The sequence below is a fragment of the Carcharodon carcharias genome, chromosome 4 (genome assembly GCF_017639515.1).
Source record: "Carcharodon carcharias isolate sCarCar2 chromosome 4, sCarCar2.pri, whole genome shotgun sequence".
NCBI classification, from domain to species: Eukaryota; Metazoa; Chordata; class Chondrichthyes; order Lamniformes; family Lamnidae; genus Carcharodon; species Carcharodon carcharias.
The window spans coordinates 5,599,370-5,615,784 of NC_054470.1; the positions used below are offsets into that span (position 1 = coordinate 5,599,370).

A 16,415-nucleotide genomic window follows, 5' to 3' on the forward strand; every position below is an offset into this window, starting at 1 on the left:
ATGCAGGGAGTGTTTGTGAAGAGGCTGACCCTGTTTGCTACTCCACAGCATCAAGCCGTCAGTCCAAATTGTTCAATGTCTAGTGGGGAGAAAGGCTTGTGTCTGCAGCTGATTGGCAATCTCACTGGCTGTGCCAACCCTTTGCAGCATCATGACCGCAGCTCACCTGATAGCACAATTCTGCTATCTGATGATCCAAGCATCCTGCGCTCCCCAGCATCACAGAAGCCAGTCTTCAGCCAATTCAATTCATTCCAAATAATATCAAGGAATGTCTGAAGATAGATACTGAAAAGGCTATGGGTCCTGACAACGTTCCAGCAAGAGCACTGAAGACGTGTTCCAGAACTGGCTGCACCCGTAGCTGAGCTGCTCCAGTACAGCTACAACACTGGCTATATCCAACAATGTGGAAAATTGCCCAGGTATGTGCTGTCCACAAAAAGCAGAACAAATCCAATCCAGCCAACTACCACCCCATCAGCCTCCTCTTGATCAGCAGCAAAGTGATGGAACAGGTCATCAACAGTGCTATGAAACAGCACTTACTCAGAAATAACCTGCTCACTGCCACTTGGTTTGGGTTCCGCCAGGGACACTCGGTTCCTGACCTCATTCCAGCCTTGATCCAAACATGGACAAAAGAGCTGAACTAAAGAGGGGAGGTGCAAGTGACTGCCCTTAACACCAAGGCAGCATTTGGCCAAGGCGCCCCATCCATCAACTTAAACATTTACTCTCCCCACCACTGACACACAGTAGCAGCAGTGTGTACCATCTACAAGATACACTGCAGGAGCTCACCAAGGTTCCTTAGACAGCACCTTCCAAACCGACAACCTCCGCCACCTAGAAGGACAAGAGCATCAGACACATGGGAACAGAACCACCTGGAAGTTCCCCTCCAAGTCACACACTATCCTGACTTGGAAATATATCACCATTCCTTCACTGTCACTGGGTCAAAATCCTGGAACTAACTTCCTAACAGTACAGTGGGTGTACCTACGCCACATGGGCTGCAGTGGTTCAAGAAGGCAGCTCACCACCACCTTCTCAAGGGCAACTAGGGATGGGCAATAAATGCTGGCCCAGCCAGCGAAGCCCACATCCAATGAAAGAATTATAAAAAGCTCCCCTTGGTTGTCGCTAGCTACATGTTCTGGAACCTGCAGATGTGATTAATGGGATCTTACTGGGTGCAGTGAGGATCCCCTCTAAAATATTGAATTATTTTTATACTCTCAGAGACCGCCTCCATTTTGAGATAACCTCACCTTCTGAGACCTGCCTCAGCAGCCTCACGTCACCCTGGGATGTCTTCTTTCAGGCCTTGCCACTGGGAACATTTGAGGAAGCATCAACATTAGAGCTGAGGCACCTGGATGCATTAATCATCTGCCAAAGTGAGGTGCATTCGGCATTATTGTAGGTGCACACATTGGCAGGTGAGCACAGAGGATGGAACCATTTGTAATGCCTTGGCCATCTGGGATTGGAGCAGTAGCACTCCAAAAATCAGGGCACTGAATTTACCATTCCCATTCTCATTCCATTCACCGTCACTCGGGAGGTGGTGGTGTAGTTGTAGCGTCACTGAACTTGTATTTTAGAGCTAATGCTCTGGGTTCAAATCCTACCACGGCAGATGGTGAAATTTGAATTCAATAAAAATCTGGAATTAAAAGTCTGATGATGACCACGAAACCATTGCTGATTGTCAGGACAAAAAACCATCTGGTTCACTCATGTCCTTTACAGAAGGAAATCTGGTCTACATGTGACTCCAGGCCCACAGCAATGTGGTTGATTCTTAAATGCCCTCTGAACAAGGGCAGTTAGGAATGAGCAATAAATGCTGGCCTAGCCAGTGATGCCTACCTCCCCTGAATGAACAAAAACATTTTTTTTGAACCAGTCCTGAAAAGGGGAACCCAGCATCATGCCTGTTTTAGACAGGTCCTCATTAAGGAATATAAATCAAGCCTCTACGGCATATATTGGATCCCAATGGAATTTTTAGCTTTCTATGGACGAAGGAGCCACTCTGGAAGCAGCCTAGGTACATTTCCAGAATGACTTCTGTGAGCACATGAAGATCATGAAAGCTTTTCTTGGCTGCAGAAATGGGATGGTAGCAGCAACGTGCTAATGTTAAAGAGCTTACAATCCAGAGGTCTGGAGTAATAGTCCGAATATACAAGCTTAAATTCCACCTCAGCGGCTGAGAGAATTTACATTCAATTAAGTAATAAATCTGGAATAAAACAGTAGGCTATTAATAATGATCATGAAACTCCTGGATTGTTGTAAAAACCCAACCAGTTCACGAATGTCCTTCGGGAGAAGAAATCTGCTGTCCTTATCCCGTTTGGCCTAAATGAGACTCCAGACCAACAGAAACGTGGCTGATTCTTAACCGCCCTCTGAAAGTCACTCAGTTCAAGAGCAATTAGTAACGGACAATAAATATTGGCATTGCCTGTGATAATCACATCCCAAAAACAAATAATAAAAAATACTTCTAACCCCACTGCCGGCTTTTCATTGCTCCCCTAGCACTGAATTACCTCTGACCCCTGTAACAGTTATTTCTGCCTTAGACCTAGAAAGGAACCACCAGATTTTTCAAATCTTTACTCTGTCACCCACCCCTTGATCAGCCCTCACTACTCATTAAACAAATGCAAATGAGGCACAGCTATCAAAATGGCTTGGGTTTTGAACTGCCCACTGCTCAATGTCTACCAATTGTAAAAATTAGTCCCAATGTCTCATACAGATTGTCCTGCCTGGCAACAGGTTCTCCTCACCTTCTTCCTAACAATTCAAATAACACCTTGACTCTTGGAGAATGTTTGCACAAAGAGTGGTTCAAATTTATCTTTTTATCAAAGTTATGTTCCGCAGTCAGAACACAGTTACATTGGTTTTCTGGGTCTTAAGCAGCTAATGAATGGCTTGCTTGTTAAAAATCCTGAAATTGTTGGTGATCCAACTGTAGGTATGCACTGACTGAGGTGAAGAGAGTCAGAGCAAAATGTTAGGAAAGATTACTACCCAGAGTTTCCAGTTTATTAGGATATAATAAGCAGTACAGCTAGTTCTTAAACTCTAAGCCTGTGAGAAGCTTATAAAAGCTAATACCACTTTCTAACAGGGCCTGTGTTATATTACTAAATCTAACAAAAATGCTTGTGTCTGATCTGATTTCTCCATCCCCACTCACCCATTCCGGCCTGTAAACAGGCCTATCCTTACTTTTCATTTGGCTCCGTTACAAGAAACAAGACCACATTGCACAGCGGACCCATTTATCCCCTTCAAATTCCATAAATACTCGTGATTACCCTGGAAGCAATTTTATAAAACTTTGGATATACTTTCAGAATGGGTAGAAAATGCTGAAGGCTTGCCAGAAATATTGAGTACACTGCATATTTAATACATTCAACCGCCTGTCTGAATCTGTCCTTTAGAAGCCAAATAAATCATTTTGACAAGGTGTTTAGTGTTGTTGTATAAATTCTAAAAATAAATGGAACTTGATTTATTGTTGTTGGAAAGGGCATTTTTTGTAAATAAATGAAGCTTTATTAAACATACTTAATAAACATTTTTGTCTTAAATTCTCCAAGCATCATTTAAACGTATAGCAAATTGAAGTGTTACTAATCTATCAAAAATAAAACTGATATTGTACTAATTATATCAATGTGTAACATAACTGTTCAGTCATTTATATTAAACCTGCTATTTTTAATTTTACAAGAGTAACTAATTCCCAGTAATAAATGTATAAATGAACTATACTGGAGTTTTAATATGTTGAATATCTCAATACATCAACATTTGGTATTGCTTTGTTACATTTGCTTCATTTTTGTTTGACCTGTATCAAAATTAAACCTTGATACATCTAATTAATATTGAGGCTCCATTCAGCAACATTTGCCTGCGTCTAACTAATTTAAAATTAATCATCCATGCCTATGTGAATTCTGATATTTTTAATTTCATAAAATTAACTAAATCCTTAGATTTTGTGACCCTCATTCAGCAGCATTCACCTGTGTTTATTTAGTACAAAATGTATTAGATATGTCAAGGACCCTTTCCACTTTCCTGGAATCTCCAAACTTTCTCCTCTGTTCTCCTTTTTATGTCCTTCTGCTCATACAAGTGTGCCAGAATGCTGAATGTGTATAAAAAGCACAGTAAGGCTACATTTGGAGTAGCGTGTGCAGTTTTGAGATCCAGACTACAGGAAGAATGTTGAGGCAACAGAGAGGGTCAAGGAGGCATAGAAACAAGATCAAATGTAGATTAAAATTTAGATGTAGATTTAGGGCACAGAACAGGAGGAAATTTTCTGCACAAAGGCCAGGATTTTATGGCCCCACCCGCCCAGCGGGATTACGGTCCCGCCGAACTGAACGGCTCACCACATCCTCCGGGGAGAGACATGCTGCGGCAGGGCTGTAAAATCCTGGCTAAAGGGTTGTGTCGCCGTGTAATCCATTGTCAGAGTTCAGAATTGAAGCAGAATTGAACCATGGGATCGGTTTCAACTGCTACTGCCTGGCAGAAATGAGGTCTGAGACACTTCGTTCCCGCCACAATCTGACCAACTGAAATTATGGGGAGGATTTTATGGGAACTTCCCCAGCAGCAGGAATATATCAGGGAGCTGTCCTGATGCGGCTCCACACCATTTTCCCAGCACACCCACCACCAACCCCATCTTCATGGGCCGAAGAAACATCCCTGAGTCCGAGCTGTTAGAGTTGCTGTTGGTTACTGAAAGACCAGGTGTGGATAGTACTGTGGCACACTACTACAGAATCCATACGAGGTGAAGTTGGGTCTGGTTTGGGAACACAGACCATGTTTAGCAGCATGAGGTGAGAGACTGTGACACTTATATTGGAGAATTTAGAGGAGCAAGACTGGTCCTGGAGCAGAAATCGTGTTAAACTGGAGTCTTCCTAAAGCAAAGCATTTCACTGATTCCTTTGCAGTTGATTTGTTGAGGCTACTCTATAAGAGAGTGAGTAAGATTGCAAGAAGGGCAAACATAGTATTTATGATTTAGTAAAGGATTTGCTTGCCAGTCATGGCTCAGTTAGTAGCACTCTTAGCTTAGAGTCAGAAGGTTATCAGTTCAAGTCCCACGTAGGACTTCAGGTCAAGGCTGAGACTCAGGTGCAGTACTGGGGAATTCTGCATTGTCAGAGACGCTGTTTCAATGAGATGTAAACTGAGGCCCTTCCCGCTCTCTCAGGTGGATGTAAAAGATTCCACAACATTGGGCAGAATTTTCTGCAGTTGGGAGCCGATCAGCTCCATTTTAGGTGGGCGGGCCAATTAAGGCTCACCGAGCGTGATGCACAGCCGGTAGCGCTCAGCTCTGCCTGTGTGGGGGGAAGGAGGGGGGGGCGAGGATGGAGAGTCGGAGCCTGCGCTCTTCGGACATGCACATGAAAGAGCGCAGAAATCTCCCTGAGGCACGGAGTTGTCTCAGGTAGATTAAGTACATAGAGAATTTTAAATAAAGAAACATAAAAATTATTTACACCTGTTCCCTCATGCGACAGTGTCGCATACGGATTGCCCAAAAATTATTTATTTATTTTATAAAACCTTCAGGAAACCTCAGCCCCCCACCCACCCCCGTGGATGAGGTTTCCTGAAAAACGTGAAGTCCGCTTGGGTTTTTTGCCTGCTCCCCCAACCTTAAGGTTGGACGGGCAGCGTCGATAAGTACTTTAATCGGTTTTTTAGTGGCCTTGACAGCTGGCCGGCACACGCCCGCTGAATGAAAGACCTAAATGAAGCGCGGTGATGTCAGTACGCATGCCTGATATCACCGTGCGTCATTTTACCCGTCAGTGTGTCGGGCCCACTCCTGCACACCGACATCAAAACTCTGGCCATTATTTTGAAGATGAGCAGGGAGTTATCTCCAGCGTACCAGCTAATATTTATTGCTTAATCCAACATCATAAAAACAGATTATCTAGTCACTATCACATTACTGCTCATGGCAGTTTGCTGGGTACAAATTAGCTGCTGCATTTCCTGCATTGCAATTGTTACTATGATTCAAAAGCACCATATTGGCTGTAAAGTGCTCCGGGGCTTACTGTACAAAATGTTAAGTCTTTCTTTATTTTGACAACGTATATGAAAAGAAAATATGCTTGTCTGATCTCTCCCTCCAATTTTCTTCCCTCTCCCTTTAAGCTTACCCAGAGCAGTCACAGCTCCATGGGAACCAGTCATCTTCCATCACCTATTTGTAAGATGGATAATCAGGGGAGTGGAAAACTAATAGCAATCAAAATACCAGACCATGGAGAAGTGGAAGCAACAGGACAGGCAATCGAGGAGTTGGAATTTATCCAAAGCTGCTAGTGCAGTGGCATTCAATGGAAAAACACAGAGCCCAGAACTCTGGCTGCACATTCCTGAGTGATTGAAACATATAATCGGGGTTCTAAAGGACCAAGAAAAAGTTGACCTTCCTTTATTTATATATTATACGCACAAGTTGTTTTTATCTCTTTGTCATTAGCATTGACATTATGATACCAGAGTTGGCAACCCTACTTGGCAGCGTAGATGCTGACAGAATGTTTCCCCTCATAAGAGGATCTAGAACGAGCTGGCACAATTTAAGAATAAGGGGCCTCCCATAACGACGGCGATCAGGATTTTCCTTTCTCAGAGTCTTTGAAATTCTCTTCCACAGAAAGTAGTGGAGGCTGGGTCATTATCTAACTCAGCCTTGAATATATCTAGGTTTTTGTTCGACAAGGGAGTTATAGGTTATGGGGGACAGACAGAAAAGTGGAGTTGAGGCCACAATCAGATCACCCGTGATCTTATCGACTGGCGGAACAGGCTCAATGGGCTGAACGGCCTACTTCCACTCTTATTATGATACAACTGCCATCTGCTGTCCCCACCCTTTGTTCCAATTTTCTTCCCTGTCCCTGAAGTTTGCCAATGTCAGAACCCAGCGCACTGGATAGCAACCACATAAGAAAAGATCATCATAAGAAATAGAAACTGCAAGTAGCGGTTAAGAAGCTTTTTTTGGCTTTTATATCTTCACACTCATTTTGGACTGTTTGCTAAAACAAGACATGATAATAACAGGAGAACAGTTTGCTCTACTTTCTGATCACCAGTTTGGTCACTTTACTTTCTCAAAATATCCTCCTTGTTCTTAAACTACTTTACATTGTAACATAACCTAACCATAGGCTGCAAGGAACTGTCAACCCAGCCAACTCCTACCTCTGTCTGGTCAATCATGTGCTCCAGTTGAAAGATCTGAGTTTTCACTTGGTCCTCTTTGCTGATGAGGTAACCGATACTCTTAGACAGCTTCTCCTGTTGTCATAACAACAAAGCATACCATAGGGTGAAACCAGACAACACTATTCACATCGCATCAGCTGTCAACGTGTTCTTAACATCTCACTTTACACAGACACAAAGCAACCAACAATTAGGAGACTTATGGAAACCAAATATATATAAAAGAGTAAATAGATAAATGGTGAGGCCAGGAATTAGGAAACATTAAAGTCATTAAGCATTTAAGATCCAATTGTGTACAAGAATTAGAGGGAGAGGAAATTGGAGCATTTTTAATGTCCTGATATTTGAGAACATAATAAGCACTTTTGGAAAATGGAAGCAGTCACTAACTCTTGTTCTTCAGCATAACCCACCTTAAGTACTTTGTAGGCACTGCTCATGGAGGTTACTTTGTGGTTGGCATGTGACCCGCCCAGCTTGCAGAGATGGCACACGGGCCTTTTGCATACCTCACAATACATGGTAACCTTTTCCATATCATGCTCAGGACACATCAGAATCTGGTGGATGGAGGAAGGAATCAAAAAACAAGACATTAAAATTATTGTCATTTGAAAATAAGTACTACAATTCATATTGCATAATCCAGTCACAGTCAACAGCTGCATAAATTTTGGTCAATTTTTTCTATATGCCTATCACGCTTACAAAAGAATGAAATATTCCTTATAATTGGGAACTTTCCAAAGAGCAGTATCAATATTATTCGGTTTGCCAGTGGGATTACCTCCTTCTATCATTTTACAGTTTATGTTTACACAAGCAAGTCGTTTACCAAATGAAACATGGGGGTTGAAACTGGTTCTTGATGTACCCATTTTCCAGACTGAAAAGGAGTGCAAGAAGTATTCCATTTTCAGGGCAATGTGTTAAATATATGTCAGTAGTCATTTGGTGGTACAGAACTTGAGTGTTGCTGAATAAAGAGACACAGCTAAGCTTTCCGCCTTGCACTCATCAGGATACTTGGCAGGTATGGTATTCTTGCAAAGTATTCTGATGAGTGCAAGATGCAAAGCTTAGACTGTCTCTTTTTTCAACAGTTGTATATCACTTGTGTTTAATTATACAAAGGTGAAAGGCATTAACTGGGGTTTCACTTGAGTGCATATAAAGAATTACTTCTTGCGGGTGGCTCCATAAGTCAGTGGTTACAGCACTGGTCTTGTAAGTCAGGGACCGCGAGTTCCGTTCTCGCTGGAGCCTATGGATAGCCTTCAGCAGAGAATGCCAAGCTGTGTGGAAAGCTGAGAGGCTGCAGAATGATAAAGAATTACTTCTCCTGTGCCTGGCCAAGGTGGCCATAAACAGGTCCAGGCAGTGGGCTGTGGAGAGGGGGCTATTGCTCCCAACTGCCTGCCTCTCTATCGTGGTTACATCCACACCTGGGTGCCCTTGGAAAGGGGCATGCAGTGTCTGCAAACACACTTGAGGCCTTCTGCGACCAGTGGGCACTGTGGGACTGGGGTGCATCATAACCCCATAAAACAACATTTTAATTTAAAATTCTATAAGTTTCCTTTGGTATCTTGATTTGTGTTTCAGTCCCCCAATCTGCTTAAATTTATTTGGTTATTGTTATTTTAAAAGAGGATTGAGTTAGGAGATGTATGCTTGTAATGTTTCACTCTAAATAAATATTAGACTGAGTAAAGATTGGTTCTAGTACTATCCTTCAGCTTTCTGGAATCTAACACAATGTCCTGCACTCCAAGGTACCAGAAAGATGTTTGAACCCGTATTGGTCAGCTGATTTTTCAGGCAATGTTTGCAGCCACCTAAACCAAGTATTAAATTCCTTTGGAGAGACCTAATGCGTGTTTTAGGACTGCTCTACTGAACTAGCAAGTTTTCCATGCTTACTCCACTGAAGAATCATCGGCAGTCACTATGACTAAAGCCATTTTTTTAAAGTTTATTGTGAACCAGAAAGAACAAGAAGGAACATGCTCTCGGCTACACAGCACTCTCGATGAGCACCTCCTCCCATTGATCTACACTTTACCCTTTGCTGGACTGGTTTGAGGCCTGTTGACTTGAGTAACCTCAAATGCATCCTCTTGAAATGGTCAACATGATGACACCTGCTGCTTCTCCAGAAGCAAGTCACCAATTTCAGGAGGATGAATTATTGAAATGAGGTCGAAGGCCCAATTTTGGCTGAACTTCCAGCCTTACAGTTGGTCTGCATGCTGTTGGTTATGTGCCCAAACATGGGTCATGAACATTTACTACTATATATTATATTCAAATGGACTGATTGTAATTAGTCCCCACTTCCAACTTTTCATTTCAAAAATTGTAGCAAGGATAGATGCCAAAATAATTCTTAAGACCATACCATTCAGCAAAAGTTTTATTCGAAAAAAAATTCATGGTTTGAGCTACATGTTCAAGGGACAGAACTTCAGCCATGTACTTGGTTGATGTTCTGGTAGTCTTAATAAAAATGAATTTGTTAAAGTTTTCACATGTAGCCTGCACTTATTTTTGAGCTAATTGCCTCACTTTCTGCTGGCCAGCATTTGTTAATTTAGAAATTAAATTTGTTCAATAGCCTCTCATTATCTCTTCCATTGCTTTTCTCATCATTTCTGAAACTATCATTCCCTCTCTTTTTAATTTCTTCTCTCCTTCACTCTGTACTCCTGCTCCTTATTCCCTTTCACTTTAATTCTCTAAACTCATTCTCTTTCTTCTTTTTCTCAGTTAGTCTCTATCCTCCTTGTCATTTCAAAAATCTCCCTTTCTTGTTTCCTCTTCTGTCTCTCTTTCCCCTTATTCTCTTTCCCACTCTGTCTCATTCATTTCCCCTTTCTCCTTGCAGTCATTTCTTCTCATCTCTCATTACCTATTCATTCTCTTGCTTAACTTAATCCCACTGTTCCTCTCTCTCTCTCTAACCACCACCCCTGCCCCTCTCTCTCTCACTGTCACATGATTATTGGCAATGGACCTTTACTTCAAAAGATTGGATGTGCAACTTGTATCAGAAGATCTTCTCAATGCACATCATTGTTTAGAGCTGTCCTTGGCCAGTTTAGGGTTTAGAGTTGACGTTTCAGGATCAATTTTCTCAGCCCTGAAACCTGAGAAGCACTCAGGTTCACTGGGGCAAATGTCAAGTAAAAGAGGTGGTGACTCATTTTGCTGGATCTCTGCCCCTTTAATACTGCCCCAGGATATCAGGGGCTTTCCTGGGATGGAGGAAGATGGATCGCCCTTGACTGCAGTAGATACAAACCTAACAAATGAATTTAGATAAGAAATGAGGTGGTGCTTCTGGCCTTTTGCCTTATTTATTGTTTCCAGCACCTTTCAGGCAGCTGGGTAAAACATTCAGGAAGCCACATTGCAGATCTGGAAGAGCTACTTGTGGTGCACAAGAAATCGATGGATCACTTCACTTCTCGGCTACACAGCACTCTCAATGAATGCTTTAAAAATGCTTTAAAAGAATATATTTCTGAAAGTTCCAATCAGCAAATTAACTTCATAGGCTAGGAAGATTTGAGCTTCAGTCACTAATTTCTGTTAAGCCAGACGATCTCAGTTGGGCTGACAGAGGGAACATTACAATTAGGTCTAGCGAAAGTAAGCAGCAGATGAACCATGTTCCAAAAGGCCCTTCTGGCAATATGCACCTATGTGGATCAGATTCAGCTATGATGTCACCAAATTTGATAGAACTGCAAACTCAGACATGAAAATTATTCACTTGGGTGAGGTACCACTCTCACCATGGCATCATACCTTGGCTAGGGGGAGGGAAAAGTTCAAAATAAATGTATTAGGTATTTTCAATGGTGCATCAATTTTTTTTTTTGTTATGACTATATCTGCAGCTATTCCTCGAGAGATGTTCACAATCTTAAGGGAATGATGTTCAGCTGTTAGACATGTGTGGGTAAAGTTACTACGACATCTGTAACATATTCAGCAGCAGATACGATAAGCCTGCCATAACTAGCATTATATTGGTGGGCCTGACAGACTGGGGATTTGTAATTCTAATTACAGATCACATCCTTTTAAGGAATAAGGAAGCTGGAGGTAAAATGTTGTGAAACTAGTTCAACCTAGCCTCATGATTGTGAAAAACTTAATGGTTGGATCGTCATATCGGGATTTTCAAATTTAGACAGCTAAGGTAGTATACTTAACAAAACATGGGGCAACATTTTCCCCCTGTCGTTGGGGGCGGTGCGGGGGGTGGGGAGTGCGGGAGTGGGCAGGGGCAGGTGGGCTTCCAATCGGTGCCCCCATTCAGGGCCGTGCCATCACATTACATGGGCGGGTCAATTAAGGCCCGTCCAGCGTGAGGTCCACCAGAAAGCGCTATGCACTCCCTGTATGGCCAGCAGGGGGGGAGGGTGGGGGGGTGGGGGGGGGGTGGTGAGGATTCCCTCAGCCGGGAGTGCGTTCTTTCACGCATGCGCACAAAAGAGCGCACTCATCTCCCTGAGGCTAAGTGCTGCCTCTGGGAGATTGGCTCAGATTTTCAACTTTAAATAAAGGTGAGAAAGAAAGTCCCCTGCCATGTCCCCTCATGTGACACTGTCACAACATGAGTTGGGACATGTCCATAACTTTTATTTTAAAATATTGTGACATTTTTAAATCCTCGTGAAATCTCGTCCCGCCCGTGGATGAGGTTTCATGCTTTTTCACAAGCCCGCCAGAGCTCCAGGCCTGCCCACCAACCCTAAGGCCCATTAATGAGTTCAACTACTTTGTTAATGGCCTCAATAGGCCATTGACAGGTCAGCGGGCACGCAGCCGACTCGGCCGGGTCTGACACCGGGAGGTCCGTCCAACATCACCACGCGTCATTTTACACGTCAGCAAGTGGGCCCCGCCCCCTCTCGCTGACCGGAAGACCCTGTCCCATGGTGATAACATTATAGCAATAAAAATACACAGTTCTTTACCTGAAACCAATTTCCTCCATGTATTTAGGTTACTTTGATCACATTAATGTCCTCAAGGAAAATGCTAACCCTGAGTTAGATCTGTGCATTTGACTCAGAATGAATGAATAAGAAAATGAATTCAACTGTGCAACCTACTCAATGTCTTCTAGTTATTTATGTCAAGTTATTACTGGTGATCTTGACTCAAAGTTATTTGATTTGATATTAGACATGTCACATGCAATAATTTAATGTTGCCCATTGGTTTTGATGATTCTCTGTAGTTAGCAAATTAGTTATTAATAAAGCACTGTCTTCACAAAAAAGTCTTTGGCCCATTCCCATTCCCGTGTTTGCAGAGAGAGATGAGTGATGACTGATGGGGCTATATATTTATATCTTTACAAAGAAACTAGAAGTGGCTCAGATATTTCTTTTATTAAGATGCTGCACCTTGAATAAAATGTCTGAAGGAATAAATGCATTTCTGGGAACACCTTTCTGGAATATGTTGCATAAAAATAGTAATAAGAGAAGCTCTGTACCTTAGGTCGGAAGTTGGTTGTTGGTCCTACATACTCATGCTGGGCCTTTGGAGTCCCCCAAGGATGATGAATTTTGAAGCACTCATTGCAGTAGCTCGCCTTGCAGTCCATGCAGCTCTTTGTGGCCTCCTGAGGAGGGGGCTTGCAGAGATTGCACATGATTGCCACCGCCGCTCTAGCAGCCTGTCTGTATCTTTCTACAATCGTTTCCAAGGTGAAGTTTCGGAACAGACCACTAAGGCCACGTTCTCCAAGATCTACGTCATGTTTGCAGCTAGGACAAGGGAACGTGGTGACTCCTTGACTGTGGATGGTTCGTTTCCAGCCTGGATGGGCAGCAGATCCTTTTTTAGTCAACCAATACATGAAAAAAATAAGGGGAAAGCACAGAGAAAGGACAGATAAGGGAAAGTGGAAAAGAAAGAGCATTGACAGTGTAGTAAAATTATATAGATTAATAGAATCAAAGAATAGTACAGCACAGGAGAAAGCCATTCAGCTCTTCAAGTCTGCACTGGCTCTTCAAAGAGCAATAGTTAGACCCACCACCTGCTCCTTCCCATATCCCTGCACTGTTTCTCTTTCAAGTATTTATGCAATGCCTTTTTGAAGGCTAGTATTGGATCTATATCCACCAGTTCATCAGACAGTGCATGTCAAATCTCAACAACTCATTGGCCAAAAAAAAGCCTCATGTCGGCTCTGGTTCTTTTCCTGAGCATTTTAAATCTGTGGTCTCTGGTTAACAACCCTTCAGCCACTGGAAGTAGTTTCTCTTTATGTTCTCTAACTAAATACTTCATGGTTTTAAACGTCTACATCAAAACTCTTCTTAGCCTTCTCTGCTCTAAGAATAACCTCAGTTTTCCAGTTTATCGATATAACTGTAATCCCTCATCCCCAGAACAATTCTAGTAAATCTCTTCTGTACCCTCTCCAAAGCCTTCCCCCCTTCTTAAAATGCAATGCCCAGAACTGGACACAATGCGCTAGCTGGGTTAAACTAATGTTTCAGATAGGTTTGGAATAGATTTTGCATCATTTCCTGACTTTTGTACTCTCCACCTCAACATTCCATTTTCTTTATTAATTGCTTTGTTAACCTATCCTGCCACCTTCAAAGATATGTGCACAACCACGCCAAGATCTCTCTGTTCGTAGACTCTCTTTAAAATTGTACCATTTAGTTTATAACTTGCTGTCAAAACATTTTCTGTAGATTGGCAAAATCTCTTTACAATGCAATATAAATCCACTTCCAATACTAAAACAACTTCTGTTCAACCAGAAAATCATTGACCACCATAAGGGACATCAGGTCTTGGGCCGTGCCAGATATTTTTAAACGTTGTAACTTCAAAAAGGAATTCCTGAATCAATATTCCTTTACATAGAAAATAAAGATTAGTAGTGATTGGATTTAACTTCTGAAACTTTCTGATCTAATTTTTACAGTTAACGTCCATGCCTTGACAATTTTGGGTGCTAAATCTTGCGTTGCAGCTCCATGCAAGAAGCATTTTGCAATTCTGTCGAGCAAGGCTATTAATTGAAATAGTGCAAGCTGACAAGAAGAGATAGTTTTATTAAGATTAATTCACTGCATTTAGTGAAACTTCTGTTTATTTAGACAACATTAGATTGGACCACCTACAAACATAGAACTACAATTCTAAATCTGATTTGGCACATCCAACCTTGAACATAGTTAAAATAACCATGGCTAACCTACCCCTGGGGTATTATCCCAGAAAGGGTGTACTGCAATCTGGAGTTTCAGGCACAGTTTCACACATACACTGATTTTTCAAACACCCCAAAGGCAATACTATCAACCATCCTTTTTGTCCAGCTGAGTGACTTGGTCAAAGTGTTCTCTTATTATGCATGAAGACATCTTATTGTGGAATATGAGTAAATATTTATGATGTACAGGACTTGTAAAAATAAACACATACCCAGGAACAGCGACAAGGTCATATTGATGCTTTTCCCTCATCCCTCAGTTCCACCCCTCCCCATCCCTTCAATGTTTTTATCCAAATATGAATCCTGAAGATAGTGCATATTTCCGAAAGTGGTAGTGTTCTGATCTTCTCCTAAGCGGCCGTTTTCCATCTGTGACCCTGGACAATGGGATTTAGCATGACATGAATGCATATCAGGAATTTGGACATGGTCTGAATGAATGCAAAACCCTGCAGGCCACGAATCAGGCATCCAGGCCCAAATTTCTCATATGCAGTCCTGAAGCTCTGCGTCAAGAGTGCTAAATCATTATACTTATTCCAGTGACTATTGGTAGCAAAATTAACCACTCGTCATAGGAAGGGAAATCCTATCCTCATTTGGCAGCTACACACTAGCACTTCCATGAGGAGTCACTGAATAGCAAATCAGAAGCATGAAGCCTGGCCAACATCCCCCTCTTTAGCTCATGGAGTAAGAACATCAAATGCCTAAAAGTAGCTGTCCTGGGTTTGTATGGCTCCATATTACACTAATTGATTCATCAGCCACTGGGCTGGTGGAGGAGGGGAGCTTGGGAAATTAACTTAAAAACACACTATATCATTTCGATGTTTACTTCAACACGTGTTGCACCTTAAAATCTGGGACTTCGATAAAATAAAGAAATTGCATTTATAAAGCACATTTCATAACATCAGGGCCTCCAAAAGCACATTTACAGCCAATTAAGTACTTTTGAGACATAATTGCTGTTGTAATGTAGGTATGGCTCCAATTGTTAGATAACTTCAAATTTACAAATTCGAAAACATTCAATAGACCCCTAAAATTATAACTGAATAAAATATCCAATGTGTGGTCTGCTTCTGAGTTCAATTTTTTTTTAAAGTTAAAGAATGCTGACTATAATGCTGTTATTAAATTATAATTTTTATATTAATACTTTATATTATATTCAGTGTTTAGTTAACAGCACTTTTGGGGTCTTTTGCACTGGTCCGGCAGGTTGCAGAAAAGAGTTCAATTCTGCACGACCGTGATTCACTCTTATTTAAATGCTTAACTTTTCTATCAGTTGCCTTACCATGTACCATGAGATATATCACGGCCAGGATTCTCCAGTCATTGGGCGGGCACAGTGGGAGTGGGTGGGGGCGTTTGCGGAGCTGACCCCTGCCCGCAATCGGCTCCGCACTGAGATTCCATCCAGGCGGGCCAATTAAGGCCTGTCCTGCTTGGATCACGAGCAGTAGTGCAGAGCGCTACCTGTGCAGGCAGCGGGTGGGGGGGGGGAGAGAGAGTCAGGTCTAGCGTGCAGTTCGCATGTGCGTGCAAAAGAGCATTTCAATCCCCCTGAGGCAGCTCCGTGCCTCAGCGAGATTGATGCACATTATTAAAAGTTAACGAGAGATATTAAAAATTTAATGAAACATGTCCCATCTCGTGTGACTGTGTCACACGAGATGGGCCATGTTTTTATTTTCAAAAGAAAGTTTTTATTTCATTAGTATTAGCTTTAGGAAATCTCATCCCACTCGTGGATGAGGCTTCCTAAAAAACGTAAAGGCCGCTCAGCCCCCCAACCACAGGGTTG

At 42.2% G+C, this 16,415-nt stretch overlaps 1 protein-coding gene and 1 long non-coding RNA gene across 7 annotated transcripts in view; one reads left to right on the top strand and one right to left on the bottom strand.

The window, feature by feature from the left end:
- LOC121277307 overlaps positions 1-6,341 on the top strand; it is a 77,544-nt gene extending 71,203 nt beyond the window's left edge. The window contains exon 3 of the long non-coding RNA XR_005942853.1: positions 6,247-6,341. This is a non-coding gene — a long non-coding RNA (uncharacterized LOC121277307). The remainder of the gene's footprint in view (positions 1-6,246) is intronic.
- trim36 (tripartite motif containing 36) overlaps positions 1-16,415 on the bottom strand; it is a 187,350-nt gene that overhangs the window by 124,420 nt on the left and 46,515 nt on the right. For 5 of the 6 annotated variants that reach the window (XM_041186595.1, XM_041186598.1, XM_041186594.1 and 2 more), the window contains 3 exons: positions 12,851-13,176; positions 7,746-7,892; positions 7,306-7,401 (listed from right to left, as the gene is read on the bottom strand). In XM_041186595.1, coding sequence (XP_041042529.1) covers positions 7,306-7,401; positions 7,746-7,892; positions 12,851-13,176 — 569 coding nt within the window. Of the gene's footprint in view, positions 1-7,305; positions 7,402-7,745; positions 7,893-12,850; positions 13,195-16,415 lie in introns of all 6 variants that reach the window. The other variant, XM_041186596.1, reaches the window with a different exon arrangement.